The sequence below is a fragment of the Guyanagaster necrorhizus genome, assembly GCF_019112545.1.
Source record: "Guyanagaster necrorhizus MCA 3950 unplaced genomic scaffold BT62scaffold_11, whole genome shotgun sequence".
NCBI lineage: Eukaryota > Fungi > Basidiomycota > Agaricomycetes > Agaricales > Physalacriaceae > Guyanagaster > Guyanagaster necrorhizus.
Window position 1 is genome coordinate 823015 of NW_025064890.1, and position 19338 is coordinate 842352.

A 19338-nucleotide genomic window follows, 5' to 3' on the forward strand; every position below is an offset into this window, starting at 1 on the left:
CCAATGCTGCCCAGACCTCTTACAGAAGCCTCACCCCTTTAAAGGGGCATCAGATAACATTGATCAATTTCTTGTAGACTGCAAACAATATTTTGAAGTCTATATTGGGTACCTCAGATCAGATATGAACAAGGTCATCTTTGCTGCCTCCCACCTTGAAGAAAAGGCAAAAACCTAGTGGATACTCATTTCACCCAATTTCTGATCCACCACTCAAGAGCACTATCATTATCTCTTATGGCCCATCTTCAAGCAAATGCTCTATAATAAATTCATCAATCTTGCAGTCTAAAATATCCATAAACAGAAAATCAAGGAGTACAAGATGGCTGATAAAGCAGCAACAGATTACTTTGATGAGCTGGAATGGCTAGCCAAGCTCACCAATATCTGAGATGATATGGCAAATGATGGCAGAATGATCAAGGCCTTCAAGAGAGGAGTCCCCTCCTCCTATATCATGATGATCTTGGTGATCAGCATTAGAGCCCTAATGCTGAATGGATATAACAAATAGAAGAAATAGATCATCGAGATGTATAAGGAGCAACAAAGGCAGAAAGCAGAATCCATGATGTTGTAAGATTACACTAAGAAGTCAATGCTGCCAACTCTGAACAAATCATTAGGGACAACTGCTGAAAAATCATTAGGACCCTCCATAGCCCCTGTCTATAGCATGCAGAAGACCAGGACAGGCACAACATATACTGGGACAGGCAAACCAATAGACATAGATCACATGAAGAAAGAAGAAAAGTGTTTCAACTGTGGATAAAAAAGCCATATGGCAAAAGACTGCCTGAAGAAGAAGAGGATCTGAAAGGACATCAGAGTGCAGATCACTGACTTACAGAAGGAAAAAGAAGAACTCAGTGCAGAAACCAAGATGGAGGAAGTAAAAGATGTGGCCAGCCAGTGAGTGATTCCACTGAATCAGCCAAAGGACTTTACAGTGTGCAAACAACAGCCATTGAGTAGACTGATAGTATTTCTGTAGCTACAACCACTGTATCTATATATTTAAATATACCCAGACCTCTCATGCACACCAAAAAATTGCATAAAGAAAAAACTCAAATGCCTCAGAGCCAAACAGGGGCAGCAAGCCCCATCACATGGCTCAAGCCATTCAAAACTGAATGGATCTGAAAGGCAATCAGAGATGCTAAGAACAACACAGTGACAAAAGCCATGCTCAAAAATTGAGTCCATCATACTCAGACCAAAGAAGTAATCAACAAGATAGTAGAAGAAATAAAAAGGGCTGAAAGATGCCAAGCCCTGAAGTGGCTTGACAAGCTCCAGGGACCAAAGAAGTATGTTCGACAAGCCAAAACTCTGAGGCAAGATCTGATTACTAAGACCCAGATCAAAACCCTCACCTCCTGTGCAGACTACACCATCACTACCCTGATTGACAGCAGCTGCACAGAAAGCTCAATCAATTATGCTCTTGTCAACAAGTACAAGCTCTCTACTCAAGCCACAGCAGCACTAATTCTGATATACAACACAGATGGGACCAAAAACCAGGCTGGCTCGATTATCAAATTTGTCAAACTTAGGCTCACAATCAGTGATCACTCCAAATGGATTGACTTAGCTATAACTGACCTGGAAGCCAAAGAACTTTTTCTCAGTCATAATTAGCTGATATGTCATAATCCATTAATCAACTGGAAAACTGGAAGGATCATGTTCACTAGATGCAGATGTCAGAAGATCCCCTTTGAATTACCTGATGAAGATCCTGATGACTATTAGGATGAGGAGATAGAGGACAGAGAGACAATCCTTATGATAGATCTACAGGAGGAGATTCATATACAAGCAGTCTATCATGCCAATAATCTGATAGCTAGAGCAAACAAATAAAAGCAGGAAAAAACATTCAAAGAGATGGTGCTGGAGTGAGCATGAGACTTTAAAGATCTGTTTGAAAAGGAGAGCTTTGACAAGCTTCCCAAACCCAAGCTATGGGACTATATGATCAAGTTGATTCCAAATACAAATATCAATCTTAATTGCAAAACCTACCCTCTTGGGAATGACAAGCAACAAGAACTCAACAGGTTTCTTGATGAGAACCTGTCAAGCAGAAGAATTCAACCCTCAAAATCACCTATAGCATCACCATTCTTCTTTGTTAAGAAGAAAGACAGTAAACTCTGTTCTGTCTAGGACTACTGAAAACTTAATGAGCTGACCATCAAGAACTAGTACTCTTTGTCATTAATCTCAGAATTAATAGACAAACTCCAAGGTGCAACATATTACACCAAACTTGATGTCTGATGGGGATATAACAATGTCAGAATCAAGGAGGGTGACAAATAAAAGGTGGCATTCAGGACTAACTGAGGGCTATTTGAGCCTACAGTAATGTTCTTTGGGCTTACTAATTCCTCTGCAACCTTCCAGTGGATGATGAATGACATATTCAAAGATCTCATTGCCACCAGAAAAGTCACCATCTATCTGGATGACATTCTCATCATGTTGAAGACCAAGGAGGAGCACTAAAAACTGGTATGACAAGTGCTAGCACTCATGAGGAAGCACAAGCTGTTCCTCAAAGCAGAGAAATGCAAGTTCAAGGTACTCAAAACTGAGTACCTTGGAGTCATCATTAGCAAAGGAAGCATTCAGATGGACCCTGTCAAGATGGCCAGAGTAACAGAATGGCTGAAACCAGCTAAGAAAAAAGAATTACAGTCATTCCTCAGATTTACAAACTTTTACCATTGTTTTATCCAGAACTACAGCAGAATCATCAAGCCAATGATGCAACTAACCAACAATGCCCCTTAGACCTGGAGTCCCTCCCAACAAGCAGTGTTCTATAACCTCAAACAATAGTTGGCTGAAGACATAGTTCTTGCCATCTCAACACAAGAAGGGAAATTCCAGGTTGAGGCCAACTCTAGTGAAAGAGTCATCAGAGCTGTACTCTCTCAGGAGCAGGATGGAAAATGGTGGCCAGTTGCATTCCTCTCTAAGGCACTCACTATCACTGAGTGAAACTATGAGATCTATGACAAGGAACTGCTTGCCATTATGCTTGCTCTGGAGGAGTGGTGACACTATCTGATTGGAGCCATGAAGGTTTTTGAAATCTGAACAGACTATCAAAACCTTCAATACTTCTGACAACCACAGAAGCTAAACCGATAACAAGCCAGATGGGTTACTGAATTAAGCTAGTATCAGTATATGCTCCACTACAAGGCAGGAACAGTGAATAAAAAGGCCAACCTTCTCAGTTGTCAGATGGACCATGATCAAGGGGGAAATGATAACAAAGGAGTAACACTGCTGTGGTCTGAACACTTCAGGGCCATATTGATGCCAATAGAAGAAGAGATCCATGAGCAGATTAAAAGTGCAACACATGACAGTCATAAATGGGACCAACAGATAGCTCTCTCACTCAACCATGAACAAGATATGACCAAGGAAGGAGGACTCATTTGATATGATAGGTGAATTTATATCCCTCAGGACCAAGGACTCTGTGGTAAAATTATCATCACCTGCCATAACCATGCAACTGCAGGACACCTCAGCATCACTAAAACCAAGAAGTTGGTGCTACAGGAGTACTGATGGCCAAAGCATGCAAAATCTGCCAATGAGGAAAATCATCCATGAAATCTTGGGTGGCACCACTCCATCCAAATGAAATCCCATCATCTCCATAGACCCATATAGCTATCAACATGATCACTGGACTGCCAGATTGCAATGACTACAATGCAATTATCATTATCATCAACCAGTTCTCAAAGATGATCATCCTGATCACCTGTTTGACAGAATTAACTTTCAAAGAATGGGCAAAAATCCTATATGATGAGATCTATGCCAAATATGGCATACCACAAGTGGTCATCTCAGACAGAGGATCACAATTTATTTCCAAATTCCTTGACAACCTTTATCACCTCTTGAGCATTAGATGCAATGCTTCCACTGCCTACCATCCTCAGACTGACAGGCAAACAGAACATACCAATCAAGAAGTAGAGAAATATCTCTGCCTCTTTATTAATTATTGATAAGACAACTGGGTCAAATGGCTTGCTCTCACAGCCTTCCAACATAATAACCATATACACTCTGCCATGGAAAAAACTCCCTTCTTCATCAATCATAGATGATACTCTAATATCATTCAGACAGAATGACACTGAACTACAACCCCCACCTCTACAGACTTTGCCACAACCATGGAAAAAATCCATACTGAAATCAAAGTCACCCTCAAAAAAGCTGCCACCACAATGAAAAAACACTATGACAAACACCATTATGCAGCACATACCTATGAACCCTATGACAAGGTCTGGTTGGATACAATCAACCTTCACCTACTGCATCCAAAATGCAAATTAGCTGACAAATGCACTAGCCTCTTCATGATCATCTCCAAAGTAGGGATCAGCACCTATAAACTACATCTTCCATCTGCATGGAAAATACATGATGTCTTCAATGAAATCTTGCTGACACCATACATTGCTTCAGCATTCCCCAACCAAAAACAACCACCTCCTCTGCCACCAAATCTTATCAATGATGAAGAACACTACAAAGTCGACCAAGTCTTAAACCACAAAATCTGGAAAATCAGAGCAAAAGAGGGTAGTACAATGATAATCATCAATTATCTGGTGAGCTGGAAGGGGTATGGACCCAAGTCAGACCAGTGGATAAATGAGAAGCTGATGAATGCCATAGACACTATACATGACTATGAACTATCTCTAAATTAAGCCATTAGGACAATGGTCTTAAGGAGGGGGTAATGTTATGATTTTTCTATTACTCTATTCATTTTTCTCAGATTAACTCCTATTTATGCTTAGTCAGAGTGCTAACACAAGCACTTAAGACTGTGAGACAAGGCTTAGTCATCATAACTAGCCAAGTTGGCCATTGTCTTGCAATGCGATAGCAACACTTGACAATACACAATCACCCTTTTATGCATAGTAGCAATGCTCAAGGACAATGAGCACCAGAAACTTGACAACACATAATAAGTAGTAGTATATTTAGATACAACATGTACAGTATTTAAGACAGCTTGTTCTCACTGGAAACTCCAGCTTCAAGCTAAGATTTATTATCACACCACTTCTTCTTGAGCCAACTACAAGGTCTTGACACACAACAGCTACCATTCACACTCAGTGAACTCTGACAATTCACCTGAAGTGCAAGGTGATGTCAGTTTATCACATGTCTATAGTCACATGCAACTTGGATCTAACACTTGGCAGAGGCTACTGCCTTTCATTTGTTGCAATTCTCAGTCTTGTGCTTGGCTCCACAGAACATGCAGAGGTTGTTCTAGTGCTAGTGGTCTTTTTCTTCCTGAGTAAGATGGCTGTCTCTGTCTAGCTTATCAGTATAGAGCTTAGAAGTGGTGGTTTTTGATGTGAAGCCAGAGTCTGAGAAACAAGAGTTAGATCCCTTAGATTTAGGGTTAGAGGATGAGTTGGAGGCCTTATTGTCTCAGTTTTCACAGGCAATTTCAGTCTTTCAGATTCAGTAATGAGCATTAAGTTCTTAAGCAAGGAAGCACATGTTGTAAAGGTTGTTAGGCTTTCCATGGTGAGCCATATCATCTTTGATGCAAGTACAGAGACTATGGTAGAAGGCATGACAGAAGAAGTTATCCCTATACCCAATTTGCAAGGCATACTGATTGAATTGGATCATATACTTTATGATCCAGTCTCCATCATGCATCTTTGGCATCTCCAATAGCATCAAAAGAGCCAAAATTACTACAAAGCTCATCTAAGAAGGCCATGTAGGAAAATTGCCAGGCCAGTAGATTCTACAGGTTGAAGTTAAGAATGTCTGGTTCAAACTAGTTGAGCATAGTGCCAGACAGAAAGAAGATAGTGTAGTTGACTTTGCTGGTATCTGCTGTAAATGCAGTAGGTCTATCATTGAAGTTCAACTGAAGGGAGATAATGAAGGCCTTCAGTTTGTGAGAATCCAAGCCATCAAAAGATTCCAGTTCCTTGACCTTGATATGAATAGTGGCTGGCTTGAGATTATTGAGAGAAGTAGAGACTCTCTATAGCAGGTTTATAAATTCTTGTAACATGTTCTGCTGGTTTGGGTTGTTGCTCTCTCCAGGGCCATCAGAGCCACTAGAGCCATTAGAATCATCTGATCCTCCTAATCCTCCTAGTCCACCAGATCCACCTGAGAAGAGGTTTGATGGATTACCATCTGGTCCATGATAAGTGAGAGTATGAGTAGATGTGTCTTCATCTCCACCCTCCAAGTCTGGGCTGTCTAAATTCCCATTTATGTTGCTCAAGGATAAGAGATCTGTAAGAGAGTCACTTTGAGCACTATAAATTATGCTGGCCTGTCAGACTCTGTTGGTTGGGATGCTGATGGTGTCAAAAGAGTTAGGGGAGTCATTGGAGTTGGGTTGATGGGCAGTGAAGCTAGAGTGGATGTAGGTTTTCCTACAGGAGAGTTGTTCTCCACCAAAGGCTGATCCAAAGAGGCCTGGTTGTTTCTTTGAGACAGAGGCCAGAATGTCTTCCATGGAAAACATGTTGGAATGAATAGACTGGATTTGTTTGGAATCAGCTTCTGTGGGTTGGGTGAATGTGATGGACATAATATAGAAATTTTTTGACTCAAAGAGTTTGAGTTTGAATATACTGTTAGGAGTGTGCCAAATGATTGAGCTTGAGTGCATGGGCAGAGACTGGCAGAGTGCATGGGCATCAACAAAGCTATTGGCAATGTTACTCTTGAGTCAAGGCCCAAGGATTTAGATTGACAGAGTGGAGTTCCATTGGGAAAGTGAAGAGGAATGTTCTTCAGAGCAGAATTTGGCAGAGAGGAACTGAAGTGAGCACAAAGTGTAAATGGCTATCCAAGTTGATATTTGAACTGAGTATCTATAATGATTATACAGGTTTTTATATACTGGTACCTACTGCTGAGTCAGGGTCCAAGGTGGGTTCCAATGGACCCTGAATTTAATTATTCACTACCAACTTCAGGTTGGAAATTAAATTGTGAAATATAGATGTGAAATGTTGGAAGTAATTCAAATAAAGGGAATTGGTAGTTAATCAGGCTCTGGTGGTTTCCTATGACTGACAGAGCATTTGTGTGATGCAGGTCTGGTGGCATGCATGTAACAGACAGTTATCACATTATTGTTTCAGTGTCAGTGTAGCCCCCCACATTCACCATGGGATTTGTCCCTCTAAACCTTGTCCTGCCACCTTTCAATGTCTCAGAGACAGTAGGACTGGCAGCAGACCTGAATTTGACCTCATCCAAATTCTGGACAAGCCTGGTAGCATTGGTAGTATCATAAATTATATACCACCTAGGCAACTCTAACCTCAATATGCCCAAGTTACATCTGTGCCTGAATGTTCATATCATCCCGCCATGCACCAGCAAGCCTGTTAATAATGGATGCTGACCTCAAGATGTTTCTCCCATTAATCCAGCCCCAGGAGAAGGAAAACACACTTCAGACCAGCCCATCCGAACGCAAAGATAGTATATTCAAACTGAAGATACCTCTTGCGCCCGTTTCTTCGTATAGCGGTCTAGACAGGAAATCAGTTGTGGTGGGACAAAAGCCTGTACGCGTGACGACCCAAGTGGTCTTTCGGGGGTGTTGGAGCTCGCAAGTCGAATGAGCAATGAAACCGGTGCCGATGTATTGTAGGTGAATATTGCGGGCTGAGGAAAGCAAAAAAAACACATCCTAAAGGAATGGGGAAGTTTGTTCAGTTGCACTCGGGAAAGAAAACATGAATCGGATCTGCTTGACATACCAGGAAAGATAGCCCAAATCTCCGAAAAAAAACACAGTTGCCTGGCTTTCCTTCCGAGGTCCTGTCCAGGTGTTCAGTCACGGCGACAAATTCATCATATCCCTGATCCTGCGCCAGCCCGCTTTCTGAGAATAACGGGGCGAACGACAGGGAAGACGCCCCCATCTTTGTTTCTACCGCCTTTCGTCGCAACCAACATAGTTGCGGATGCCATGAAGAGGTGAATTGCTGCCTGACGCAGCTACTTACTCAGGACACGTAATCGAGTACTGCGGAGAGCTAGAACTCGAAGTAGAGTGTTTCGTCTTGGGCAATGATCTCAAAGGCATAGCTGCTGTTTGATTCGGTTTGGTAGTTGATGGAGCACGACAAACGTCGCGAGGAATTGGTCGGCGCGCGAACGTAGAATATATAGCTGACGGCAAATCCATATTATTTGAAGGTTTGCAAAATGACAAGATGGTATTAACCACCGAACAGACCTGCAAAGAGAGAAGGTGAGCAGATTACAACGAGCGGGAAAGAAGAGTCCACGTACGCTCTCCAAGGCTACTTGTTCGCAGCCTTCGCCATGGCCTGCGCATTCCTCTTCGACCTTCTCCTTCTCCTCTTCTTCTCCGGTGTCGGTGTCGGAGTGGTCCTCGAAGTAGCAGTGGGATTCGCTCCCCTAAGCCTCGTCCCGCCGCCCTTCAGCGTCTCCGTGATGATAGGACTCGCGGCCGGCCTGAACTTGAACTCGTTCGAATACCTGTACAAATCAGCAAGAGAACAACTTGAGCACAGACCTGGGCACACCTGGTAGCATACACGATCTTTTTCTGCCTCGCCAAGTGTCGCTGGCGTGCAGCGTAGGCCAGCCAGAAGAAGAATCCGACAAAAATGAGGAAGGCAATGCGTTTAAGTCGGGAGGACTGGGTTGGCGGCGGCGGATTCTCATCGGCATCCTCCTCAGATTTGGATTCTGGCGGTTGTTTAGAGTCACGCTCGTCTTCAATAGCAATCTCGGTCATGGCGGTCGTTAGGTGAAAATATCGTGCGAAAAAAGTCATGGAGGAAGCGGGCCGTTCCTGTTTGTAGAACTAGATGAATGCTGTTAGATCTAAACATGGTCAGTAGGCATGCGCAGAAAATTAAAATACGCCATGTTGCAGATTACACTTTTTCGATAAAATAATCCCTATTAAAGTGCTGAGGTTTTTTTAAAAAAAACTCAGGTCCTTTTTTTTCAAGGACCTACTAGGGTTCAAACCTGGGTTATGGGAATACAAAGTGTGACAGGTGAGGCTGGTCAATTGCAAAAAACCCGAGCTACTACAGTGGTACATAGCTCTAATTTGGGGAGTATAAGTACACGTAACATTTAATGACAAAGAATAACTACAACACCTAAGAATGATGTGGCAAACAGAACGACAATGACTGGATGGTAGACAGACAATCCTGCTTGTCCTTGTGCCAATTTCCAGCGACAACGAACGTCTAGTGAAGAAATAGAGGCAGAATGCAATTCTAAGATTAATACAAGTGAATCCTTTTCTTGATTGACCTGCCGCAGAAAAATCCACAAGTGACTCTGTGAAAAGTCCAAGAGATATTGCATGAAAATGGCTTCAATTTCTGGTCACTGATGTCAGGCATTTCATGCATGCAGCAGCTGTGCTGAACTCCTCCATTAAGTACCAGAAATTCATTGGTGTCCATGCAACTAGTTATTGTGGGGTCTGAGGCTGTTCCTTCTTCTTGAATACCCCAAGTTCCAAGCCTTTTATTGAAAACCCTGACTGAGACTAACAACACATAGTCACAACAGATTAATCCACCACCATCATGTATCTTTTCCTGATGTTAACCAAGCTAATATTGTATGTGCTTTCTCTGTTTTTCTTTTTGTTTCATCCCTATGAACACTGTTGTCTTTAGGGCTATAAAGTTCCTGCCACAAGGACAGCCTGGTTGATTCCCAGTCCAAGGTAATTCTGATCCTATCTGTTGGGATTTTGCTGGAAAGTTCTAGAAAGGGCAATCCGGCATCGTGCTGAGAGTTGATGAGTAAGCTCGAGAGAAAGAGAAAGTTGTAGTAAATTCTAGACATAAGCCTGGAGAGTATAAATACAAGCTCTGTAGGAGCTGTAGAATAACAAGTTCATACCATCTGGTCTTACCAGCCTGGAGTCTACCCTGTGCAACACCCTGGATTTCCAACACTATCTAGGCGTGCTTATTCTCTCGACTAAATCTCAGGATGTCAGAAATGAATTGCCTCAGCCAGAGGCTGGCTATATTCTCGATGACAAACAACACCTCAAGATACTGGAAGCATTCGAGAAGGAGCTGATGAAGCAGTATAGGATAACAGACCCCGAGGCGCTCTTTCAGAAGGTCAGATTGGAGACGCTGTACTAGAGGTCTGCGGTAGCGATGCTTCAAAGACTACGCGACCTTCACAAACAAGAAGAACAGCAGAGAGCAAGCTCAGTCTGTTGGCCATTACATTGTACTTATCAACCCCATTCAGTTGGACTGTTTGTCATTGGGTGCAAGTAGTAAAGAATGATGAAGTGGTGGATCATGGCAGGGTGCAGCATATCCGAGTCCTGTGTGTTGGGGTAGAAAGTTCCGATACATGGACCTAAGCATTGATGCGATATGCCTAATATAAAAGTAAGGCAAGCAAGCGGCAGAGCCCACTACCGATTCTGCGGGTTAAGGATTATAAGGGCGTCGCTGTCTAGGCGCTGGAGGTAAGGGACTCAGTGCTGGGGTAAGCTGCTGCTGGTGGGGCAGAGCCACAGCGGATCCGGGTCGATGATGACGACGGTAGGAGTATAAACAGTCCCCTGGGGTCATCGGAGGGGGCCAGAATGGCAGCGTGCAGGGTGTGCTCAGAGGCATCAAGGATGCATCGCGTGGATAAGAAATGTTCCATGGTGGTCAGTGGTAAGAAGCTTCGAAATCGCCTGCCCGTTCCCTAAGTTATCAGGATTGCACTGCCACCTAGACCGAGCCTGTATACACAAGAAGAAAAGAAAAGCATCTTTGCGTGCTTCATTGCCTGACCGGCCTGACCCCTCGTCTATCAAGTTACTTTTATCACTTTTCACCGTTGGCATTTGTATAAAGGAGGGCGAAAACCGAAATTTGACGATCTGTCTGTACTCCCCCTTTTTGTACATTCGTTCAAGACTTGGCAACGTGTCCCTCCGCAACAAAACCCCCTGCACATTTCAGTCGAAACGTGATGTATTTGCGTGTCGTAAAATGCCAATGTAATGCGGGTTATTACAAAGATGTTGGTGTATATGTAAGATAAAAAATGCCCGTGAGTTATAGTACCGTGTAGTACAGAAACAAAGAAATTTAACCTCATCAGAACCATTTCCCCGTCAATATCATGTCATCAAATGCTCTAAGGAGGATAATTAAGCGAAAGACCACTACTAGGCCCATTCCTCCAATTCCGCGGAGGCTGCGGACCACCACCGCGATTCCCTCCAGGAGGACCACCTCGTGGATGGAAAGGCCTACTGTTATGGGGCCTCGAGCCTCTGAAATTATTAACACCACGACTTCCGCCGGCATATCCTCCTCGAGGCGGTCCAGCATTAGGAGGATATTGAGAAGGTGGGCCACCAGGCGGGTTGTGCGGGTAGGAACCGAATGGTGGTGCTCCAGGAGGGGGGCCACCGTATCGTCCAGGAGGCGGTCCGTTTCCGTAATAAGGCGGTCTAGGAGCAGGAGGCAGAGGCTGCACAACCGGCCGGTGAACAGGCGCGCGCTGTCCACGTCTATCGAATTCATGGGAAGCTTCGTATGTAGGCAGACTAGATAAAAATGTTAGCCATGATCAGACCTTGCTATACAGAGACCAACGTTTTTGGATCCGCAGGCAATGGATCGGTCCAAAAGTATTCGTGATCCAGCGCCTGAGCTGCTGTAATGCGTTCCTTCGGATTACACGTCAGAAGCTTATCGAGAAGGTCGACTGTCTCAGGCTCCACACTAATGGGAGGCGAAGACACGACATTGGTAAGCAACTGGATGGGTTATGAGAAGGCAACCAACCTGACAAATTTCATCTTGATTGTCCGAGGAAGAGTCTGTGTGAAACGAGGAAGTCCTTCGCATCCTGGAAGTGTGTCATAATTTGGCCAAGAATGCTGGGTGGGAGTTCCACAGAGTTGCCATATCTTTTCCAGCTGATCAATGTCGGACGTCCCAGGTAATATGGGGCGGCGGTTGAACATCTCTCCAAGAACACACCTGAAAACATCATGAAATCAAAAGTAACCAGTTCGAGAGGACGACGGACCCAATGCCCCAGATATCTACTTCGCCGCCATACTGTCTCGCGCCTAAGAGCAGTTCAGGAGGTCGGTACCATCGTGTCACAACACAATTGGTATACTTCCGCTCCCTACCCCGATGATCTGCAGGTTTGGAATCATAAGCCCGGGCGAGACCAAAGTCAGCTATTCGTAAGGATCCTGTATTGGAAATAAGCAAGTTCGCGGCCTTCATATCACGATGCAGAATATTGTTCTAGAATAAATGTGTGAGAGACAGAATGTAGCTGGTACGGAAAAAGTGACGTACACGGTGCATGTACTCTGTGCCTTCTAATAGCTGCTTCATATATAATTTAATTTGACTGGGTTGTAGCTTGACTCGCTCGTTATCCAGAAGACCAGCTAGATCATGGTCCATATAAGGGAACACCATGTACACAGTGAGAGGCTCGTTCTCGTTGCCTAGAATATCATTGATACGGGCCATTAAAAATATCAAAGAGACTTACTGCGAACCACAAACATATCCAGGATTTCGATAATACATGGGTGTTTCAGGGCTTTCAGGATCTTGATTTCCCGAAGGGCCGTGACTGGCATTCCCTCTTTCTCGTTGTGCATGAGGATCCGCTTCAACGCCACGAGGTTGCCGGTCGATTTTTGGACGGCCTTGTGGACTTCACTAGAATACACAGAAATAGACACGCTTCAGACAGAAGAAAACGAAACCTTTGTGAGAAATTCACACACCCGAAGGTACCTTCACCGAGCTTTGTAGTGACATCATAATCACTTTGCAGCCCACACCCTTGAAATACACGCCCGTAAGCCAATTCTTCTTCCTTTCTTGACCGGCGCGGAGCAATTACTTTCCGAACAGGCTTTTTCGGCGACTCCACGGATTTTCTTGGGGATTCGCCGTCCACAGGCTTATGAGGCAAAGACATAGACGGAGGTACATGGCCTTCGTTGGGTGCAGGTGGTCGTTTGAGTGGAACATAGTAGCTGCCAGGATGTGGCGAGAGATGGTCTCGATCTTTGATCAAGCGTTCGTCTGGAGGTGGAGGCGGGGGAGGAGACATTGCGGGAGGTGGAGGCGGACCATCTAAGGGTCGCAAAGGACGGTCTTCGCGTGAAGGTTCAGTGGGAGATCGAGGCCGATATGCAGGGGATTTAATGACCGGTGGCCGACCAGCGGGTGTTCGAGCATCGTCCTCGTAATCGAGGTACGGTCTGGAACCCTTAGACGAGGATGCTGGCGACAATGGCATATAGCGGTCCATTTTACGGCGCTCATTTCCATGACCCCAACCATCTTCTCTAACACCCGAGTCTGAAGCGTCGTCGCGTCGAGGCCAATCTCGATTGCTACCACCTTTACGGTAGTCGTCGTCAGGACGGTAGAGTCGGTTGCTTCTCCGATCGCGCGAATAATGACGGTCGTCTCGATCCCCATAATAGCTTCGGTCCCGACCAGAGTCATGATCCCTCCTATCATAGTAATCCCCACGTCTGTCGTGCAAGGGTCTGTCCCAGTCTCTGTCGTCTCTTCGACGCGAACCATAGCTGGGTTCCGCTGACATATCCAGCCTATCAATGAGACGGTCTCCACGATGGGACAAGCTTGGTGATAGAGGTGACCGTGGATGTCCCGTAGGGTAGTCGGACGGATACCGATTGGGTCGTGGTTGGCGAGAGTAATCGCGGTGACTGGTCCCCATGCCAGGTTCCCAATGATCCATTCTACTCTTCGAGTGACTCTCGCTACCACTCCCATTTTCTCGGATCTTTTTCCCACTTTCCGTAGACCTTTCGTATCCTGAAGATGATGAAGGCTTAGCTTCTCCCATGAGGATAGACGTCGACGGTACTATCTGAGAGACGGGCTTTTTCTTGAATGGAAAAGGGACTCGAATTTTTCCCTGAGGGACCTCAGAGGGTGGTATTGGTGCCGCGGATGTAGGTGGCGTCGACGAGTCGTCTAGTTCGCCTTCTTCAGGTGATGAGGGTTCCCGCCGTTTCCTAGGAGGTTCCCTATCAGAGTAGTCTGAGTTTCGCCTCTTCTGCCCTCCCATAGGCGAAGAAACCATAGCAAAAGGAACGAGTGGACGAGCAACGGTGGAAGAAATTACGAGGAGCTGTTAGTGGCTGTGCAGTGAGTCCAGCCCTATAGCTTCCGAACCTAATACGAGCAACTAAAAGAGCTAAACCGCTCTTTTTAATTTCTCACGCTCGGCGAGTTTCTCTTTCATCGACAATAATGTCATCAACTCTGCCTCCAGGACTCCAAGGCGAATACGAAGAGCACGTATCTGGTGGTGACGCGTCGCGCTGGGAAATTTTTGATAAAATACGCCATTATACCAACGCTTTCATTGTCCAAGGCGAAAAGGTGCCGATCATTCAACTAGTCAGTGTTTCGTTCCGAATCATAAAGTAAACACCTGCCTAGATTCTCTTGGGGCATAAAAAGAGAGGATTTGCTAAGGGCATGTACGTGTTTCAGCTCCTCTAGTGTTCGTATCTCATTTTGTGCGTTAGGTACAATGGCTTTGGTATGGCTCCACCTTTATAAAGAAGTAGATCCAAGTGACTCTACTCATATACCAGGTGGAAAGGTAGAACATGGAGAGACTAGTGCTGATGCCGCCTTACGAGAACTGGAGGTATGTATATACGTACTTTATTTGTCCCCTCCGTTCACCACCCATTCATGGCTCAGGAAGAAGCCGGTATCCAAGCACCTCTTCAGCATTTTGCCGTTCTTTTCTTCACGCTAGAAGGTTTAGAATCTGCCTTTTACATTGATATATATCGCGCAGCCGATTTTTCCGGGGACATTGTCGAGTTCGTGTTTTCTGTATGCCCAAGTTCCTTCCGTGATTGACACTCGTGGTAGAACTGATGAGATGAGGCCGCAGTGGTTTAGATTTCCTGGATCCACTGCAGATCTGCCTGATATCCCCTTGGAACATATGTGGCAGACTGACAAGCACTGGATGCCACTCTTGCTGTCGAACAGGCAGTTTGTCGGGCGCGCAGATTACAAGATTGTTGATGGCGAAACACGCCCTGTGAAATGGTGGATCGGAAAGACCCACGCGTCTTAATTCTTTATGTTCGGCGACATCGATGATCAAGCACTTCTTCGTCGTCCTTTCACTGTTTAAGAAGAAGATCAAGAAAAGCAATATAGTTCTTGTATGACTGAGCTCCTTGTAAAATTTTGCGCAGTTCATATTCTACTTCTCAATTCACTGCTCGCATGGCCTCATGCGAGCACAAGGTGACGATCGTCGCCGAAGAAAGCGTCAAGGTTGCTGATTAATCCGACCTTGTTCTGATGGTTCCTCAGGCCTAAATCTCAAAACTTTCCGTCATCAAAATTTGCTCACTTTTCGCTATAGAACCAAGTTATTTGTCAAAGAACCGAAGTCACAATTTCACGTCAGCATCAGTATCACTGCCGTAGTAGGTGCATGGTAAAGCACCGTAGAGTGTGCGTCACATTTTACCAGCGGAAGTTTCTGCTACCGTCCTGGTCCGCCTTCAGTCCCGCCTGCGGGACTGCCGCTAGGTAAAAGATCGTGACCGTCGGTGCCTCCTGGTGCAATCAAATAATTTATCATGTTACAAGTCTCCCAACTTCCTGGACTACCCATCGAGTAATTCTAATCATGCTTTCCCTGCCAATACACCTTCTAGCAAGCTCAAAGCCGCGCTAGCCGTTCCCCAAGATGACTGGTACCCGTATCCGCCATGGCCATAATTGAACACCAGTGGTACACTGCCCGAAGAATCGACTTCGAGTCGAACACCTCCCTTCCTTCCCGGTCTAAGTCCGCATCCGTCCTCAATCACGATGGCTTCGAGATCCGCGACGGTTGGCTCTTTCACCGCGCGAACTTCGGGCGGCGCAATATTCGGGTACAATTTGATCACTCGCTCCATTATCTCCCGCTTCGTCTTCGAGCGCGCCGTGGGGTACCAATCATCCACCAAGGTCGTACCCCCAATGATTACATCCCCGCTTCGACGGGGGATCACGTATGAGGAGGAACCGTCAGGTAGGCGAAAGCATGGCATTTCCTTCACCCAGGGCGCCCGTACAATGACGGTTTGTCCACGTATGGGGTACACGTCCTTGTCTTCGACACCGCCGAGGAAGCGAGCTCCGAGCCCCGCACATACCACGACTGCTACTGGTTTCGGGCAATTCTTTGCACCGGTGAACGCCCCGACCCCACCCTCGATGACCTGCTTAACGTGCTGAACTTGGCCCTTGACGACGGCGCCTCCCCTGCTGAGGAAACGCGACAAGAGATAGTTAAGGTAAATGGGAACGTCAATGGTCACTGTAGTGAAAGATGATCCGTCGACCATAGTGGGAACAAGCTCTTCTTCGGTCAGATATTTGAACTACACAGATTGCGTCACACTGTTAGACAGAACAACGATATATGACTTACGTCGGGCATGAACTCCCACACCGACGGTTTCTTACGTTGGTGTCCGGAGTATGATAGCATCTGCAGTCGCATGAAGCACCCTTCTGCATCATTCCCAGGGGCTGATAGGTCCCACATTATGCGGAACGTCTCTTTGTCCATTTCTATCACTGCATAAGCAGGTCCAATGACATCCAGTCAGCGGGACGTACCTAGCTGGTTCGGATGCACACCAGGGGAATCGGCAGCGGTGGCGTGCTGAGCTCCCTAGAACGTTCCTGTATATGAACTGTTTGTAATCTGGGAAACTGGGTTGGCTCACCGCCCAGTGACTTGTATATCTGCTCGTCTTCGGATCGGTAGGTAAAGTTTCCGCTATGACAGTGACATGATACCCTCCCTTCTCTTGAATCTTCAGGGCGGCAGTCAGACCTACAACTCCTGACAGTCGCAATTCTCATCAATATGGACATCAAGAAGATGGGCATGGACATACCTGCTCCGATAACGACGATTTCATGAGCAGTCTCGACCATTCTCAGCTCGAGAGTAATGTCGGAAGAATCGATACTTATCGTTCAGACTGGATTGCGCCAAGAATTAAATACGCATATCATTACCGTTATATCTTCGGCGATACGTTATCTGCAAAGATCTGCAATATCTCAACAATTATCAAACATACAGTGCGTTGTAAATTGTGTTGACCTTTACGCGGAGCTCCGTCCGAGTTATCTAGTACTTGGCTTCGGCTGGTGTGCCGTGGCCTACCGCCCTTGCTGGTTGGCCGCTCTCCGGACCGATCAGATGACCAATTCTTTTGCCTGGACAGCCTGCCGCTATCTGCCGCCATTGCTCCAGCCACTGGTTCAGTTCTTTGCAATCCACCCTTATTTAAGTTTGTGCTTGACAGATGAAGCCGAATTGGAAGCTTAGTCAGAGCTTGTACTAATCTGCCAACACCTCGTGGAAACTTTTTATCATCCTCTTCCTTCTCCAAAATTAGAAATGGTAGGTAGCGCTTGAGAAGAAAATATCCATCGGTGAAAACGTTGGAAGCTGTCTTACCCAATTCCCGGCTTTCTTTGATGTTCATTTCCAAGTTTCTTTTGAGACTGAGACGATACCTATCGTGATTTCCTGGTGCCACGATCGTCATCGTTGATATTGATTTTTAGCTTGCCCTTCTACGTACAATCTGGTATGCTCATGCATTCCGTGCATCGCATCTATGGGCTGCATTTTACCCACGAAGAAAAATCTGCAGTAGTGCAGTCGCCTTTGTCTGCAGCACGTCTCTCTCTCTGTGTTGTCCTCTGTGACTTCATTATCCGAGCGGTCAACATATTGTATTTCAAGAAGTCTCTCCGCGTATACTTTCTGACAGAGTTGATCCACCCGTGAGTAGTTCCGGTCGTTGTTCTACCCCATTAGAAGGTGTTGAGCTTTCTGATGATCATGGCACACGTAGCCTTCTTTATTTATTATATTGTATATCTAAGAGGAGCGTCGGCGTGCGTGGGCTAACTTCTTAAGCTAGTCCAATATCAGTAACTGCGAACCTCGAAGTAGGCTCTACTTCATGCACTGCTTAGAGGCGCTTCGACAGTTTGCGAGCACTATTCAAGCCGTTTCAACATTCTTCTCTACTCCGATGTGTTTCTCGTGGTACAAAGTATTCATATAATCGTGGTAATACACGGCTCATGTACCATTTGTAGTACAAGAACTTCTCGTTATTAAAACCAACTCCCAGGCTCCACTCACAACGGGAAATGTTATAGAAAAATGAGTATGAGCGCAATTAGTTAGGTATTTAAAGGTTGTCTAATGTCTCTACTTCCGTTAAGGTTTCATTCGGTTCGGATCTGCACCAAGGATCAGGATCTCCTTTCCAAAGTCAAAACAGGAACAAAGGGCATACCAGAAAAAAGTGCCCACTTCTAAAGGCCTATATACCGGCGCTTGGGCGCCATGAACACGGTGGGCAGGCGGGAAGTAAAAGACGACAGCCTGTGAGACTCTCTGGGCCACCTCTGATTCCACCCAGCTAGCGCCGCTTAGATCGCTAGCAATTACATTGACCCAATGTCTGCACCCTTCGTGATTGTCCGTGAATTTGTAACGATCACGTCCATTCCTAATGATAAGGCTGAAGACATGTTCCACGGTGAGGCCGGGAACCGTCGCGGCCGAGACCCTGAAGCAGCAGTTTTGGGTGAACGCATATCTCGTCGAACAGACTTCCAAGAGGCCGGGATATTGCGACGACTCTCCCGAGCGTATGTTGAGTCGAACGGACGAGTTAGGTCCTGTCTGAAGGAAAATCATCCAGTGGTTTGTCGGCCGTACGTCCTCTTCTGTCTCCTCCTTGTTAGAAGCGCACCAATGAATTTGAAGGACGGGTAACGAAAGATGTGACATGATAAGATCCTCTGCATCCCAGTGGCACTCGGGATCATACGGGTATCGGTCGATGTATTCGGCAACTGGCAGGGACGTGTTGGACATCTGAAGCGCTACGGTCAGAAATGAAAAGGCATCGAAACATGAAAGCGGCCACCTTTCTCGAGGACGCAGCAGAAGATGGGTCAGTGAAGCATTTCTTCATACAACGCCGCCCTTTATAACGTGTACCATGCCCATGGCACGCGACCTCTCGACGGCAGGAGAGCCCAATAAAGATGAATCGATAAAATCTGAGTTGTGCCCAAAATATTTCTCCACACATCGATGCGAAAAACAGGCCAGGAACTTGGG

At 45.7% G+C, this 19338-nt stretch overlaps 6 protein-coding genes across 6 annotated transcripts; 1 reads left to right on the forward strand and 5 right to left on the reverse strand.

Moving 5' to 3' along the window:
* Positions 1–7352: 7352 nt before the first annotated feature.
* Positions 7353–8215, reverse strand: BT62DRAFT_90992 (uncharacterized protein). Its single transcript, XM_043183771.1, has 3 exons — positions 7845–8215; positions 7485–7774; positions 7353–7420 (listed from the first exon to the last, which is right to left on the reverse strand). The coding sequence occupies exons 1-2, from the start codon at positions 8007–8009 to the stop codon at positions 7535–7537; spliced, it is 405 nt and encodes a 134-aa protein (XP_043040357.1). The 5' UTR covers positions 8010–8215; the 3' UTR covers positions 7353–7420; positions 7485–7534.
* A 178-nt stretch (positions 8216–8393) lies between these two features.
* BT62DRAFT_919424 (uncharacterized protein) lies at positions 8394–8854 on the reverse strand (the record flags this gene model as incomplete). Its single annotated transcript, XM_043184157.1, has 2 exons — positions 8394–8592; positions 8640–8854. The coding sequence occupies 2 exons, from the start codon at positions 8852–8854 to the stop codon at positions 8394–8396; spliced, it is 414 nt and encodes a 137-aa protein (XP_043040358.1).
* Positions 8855–11250: 2396 nt separating this feature from the next.
* Positions 11251–13077, reverse strand: BT62DRAFT_893479 (Pkinase-domain-containing protein; the record flags this gene model as incomplete). Its single annotated transcript, XM_043183145.1, has 7 exons — positions 11251–11665; positions 11715–11843; positions 11907–12104; positions 12154–12383; positions 12438–12592; positions 12640–12812; positions 12881–13077. The coding sequence occupies 7 exons, from the start codon at positions 13075–13077 to the stop codon at positions 11251–11253; spliced, it is 1497 nt and encodes a 498-aa protein (XP_043040359.1).
* A 1286-nt stretch (positions 13078–14363) lies between these two features.
* Positions 14364–15344, forward strand: BT62DRAFT_931435 (uncharacterized protein). The gene is made up of 6 exons (XM_043186125.1): positions 14364–14522; positions 14583–14623; positions 14672–14685; positions 14741–14796; positions 14853–14977; positions 15030–15344. Exons 1-6 carry the CDS (start codon positions 14391–14393, stop codon positions 15238–15240), a joined length of 579 nt encoding a protein of 192 aa, XP_043040360.1. The 5' UTR covers positions 14364–14390; the 3' UTR covers positions 15241–15344.
* A 257-nt stretch (positions 15345–15601) lies between these two features.
* Positions 15602–17360, reverse strand: BT62DRAFT_967653 (nucleotide-binding domain-containing protein). The gene is made up of 6 exons (XM_043188875.1): positions 17287–17360; positions 17075–17233; positions 16901–17019; positions 16791–16845; positions 16600–16742; positions 15602–16549 (listed from the first exon to the last, which is right to left on the reverse strand). Exons 2-6 carry the CDS (start codon positions 17112–17114, stop codon positions 15806–15808), a joined length of 1101 nt encoding a protein of 366 aa, XP_043040361.1. The 5' UTR covers positions 17115–17233; positions 17287–17360; the 3' UTR covers positions 15602–15805.
* A 1063-nt stretch (positions 17361–18423) lies between these two features.
* Positions 18424–19091, reverse strand: BT62DRAFT_1020138 (uncharacterized protein; the record flags this gene model as incomplete). The annotated part of the gene is made up of 1 exon (XM_043178260.1): positions 18424–19091. A coding segment is annotated over one exon (668 nt), but the record flags the coding sequence as incomplete, so codon positions are not given.
* Positions 19092–19338: the final 247 nt, after the last annotated feature.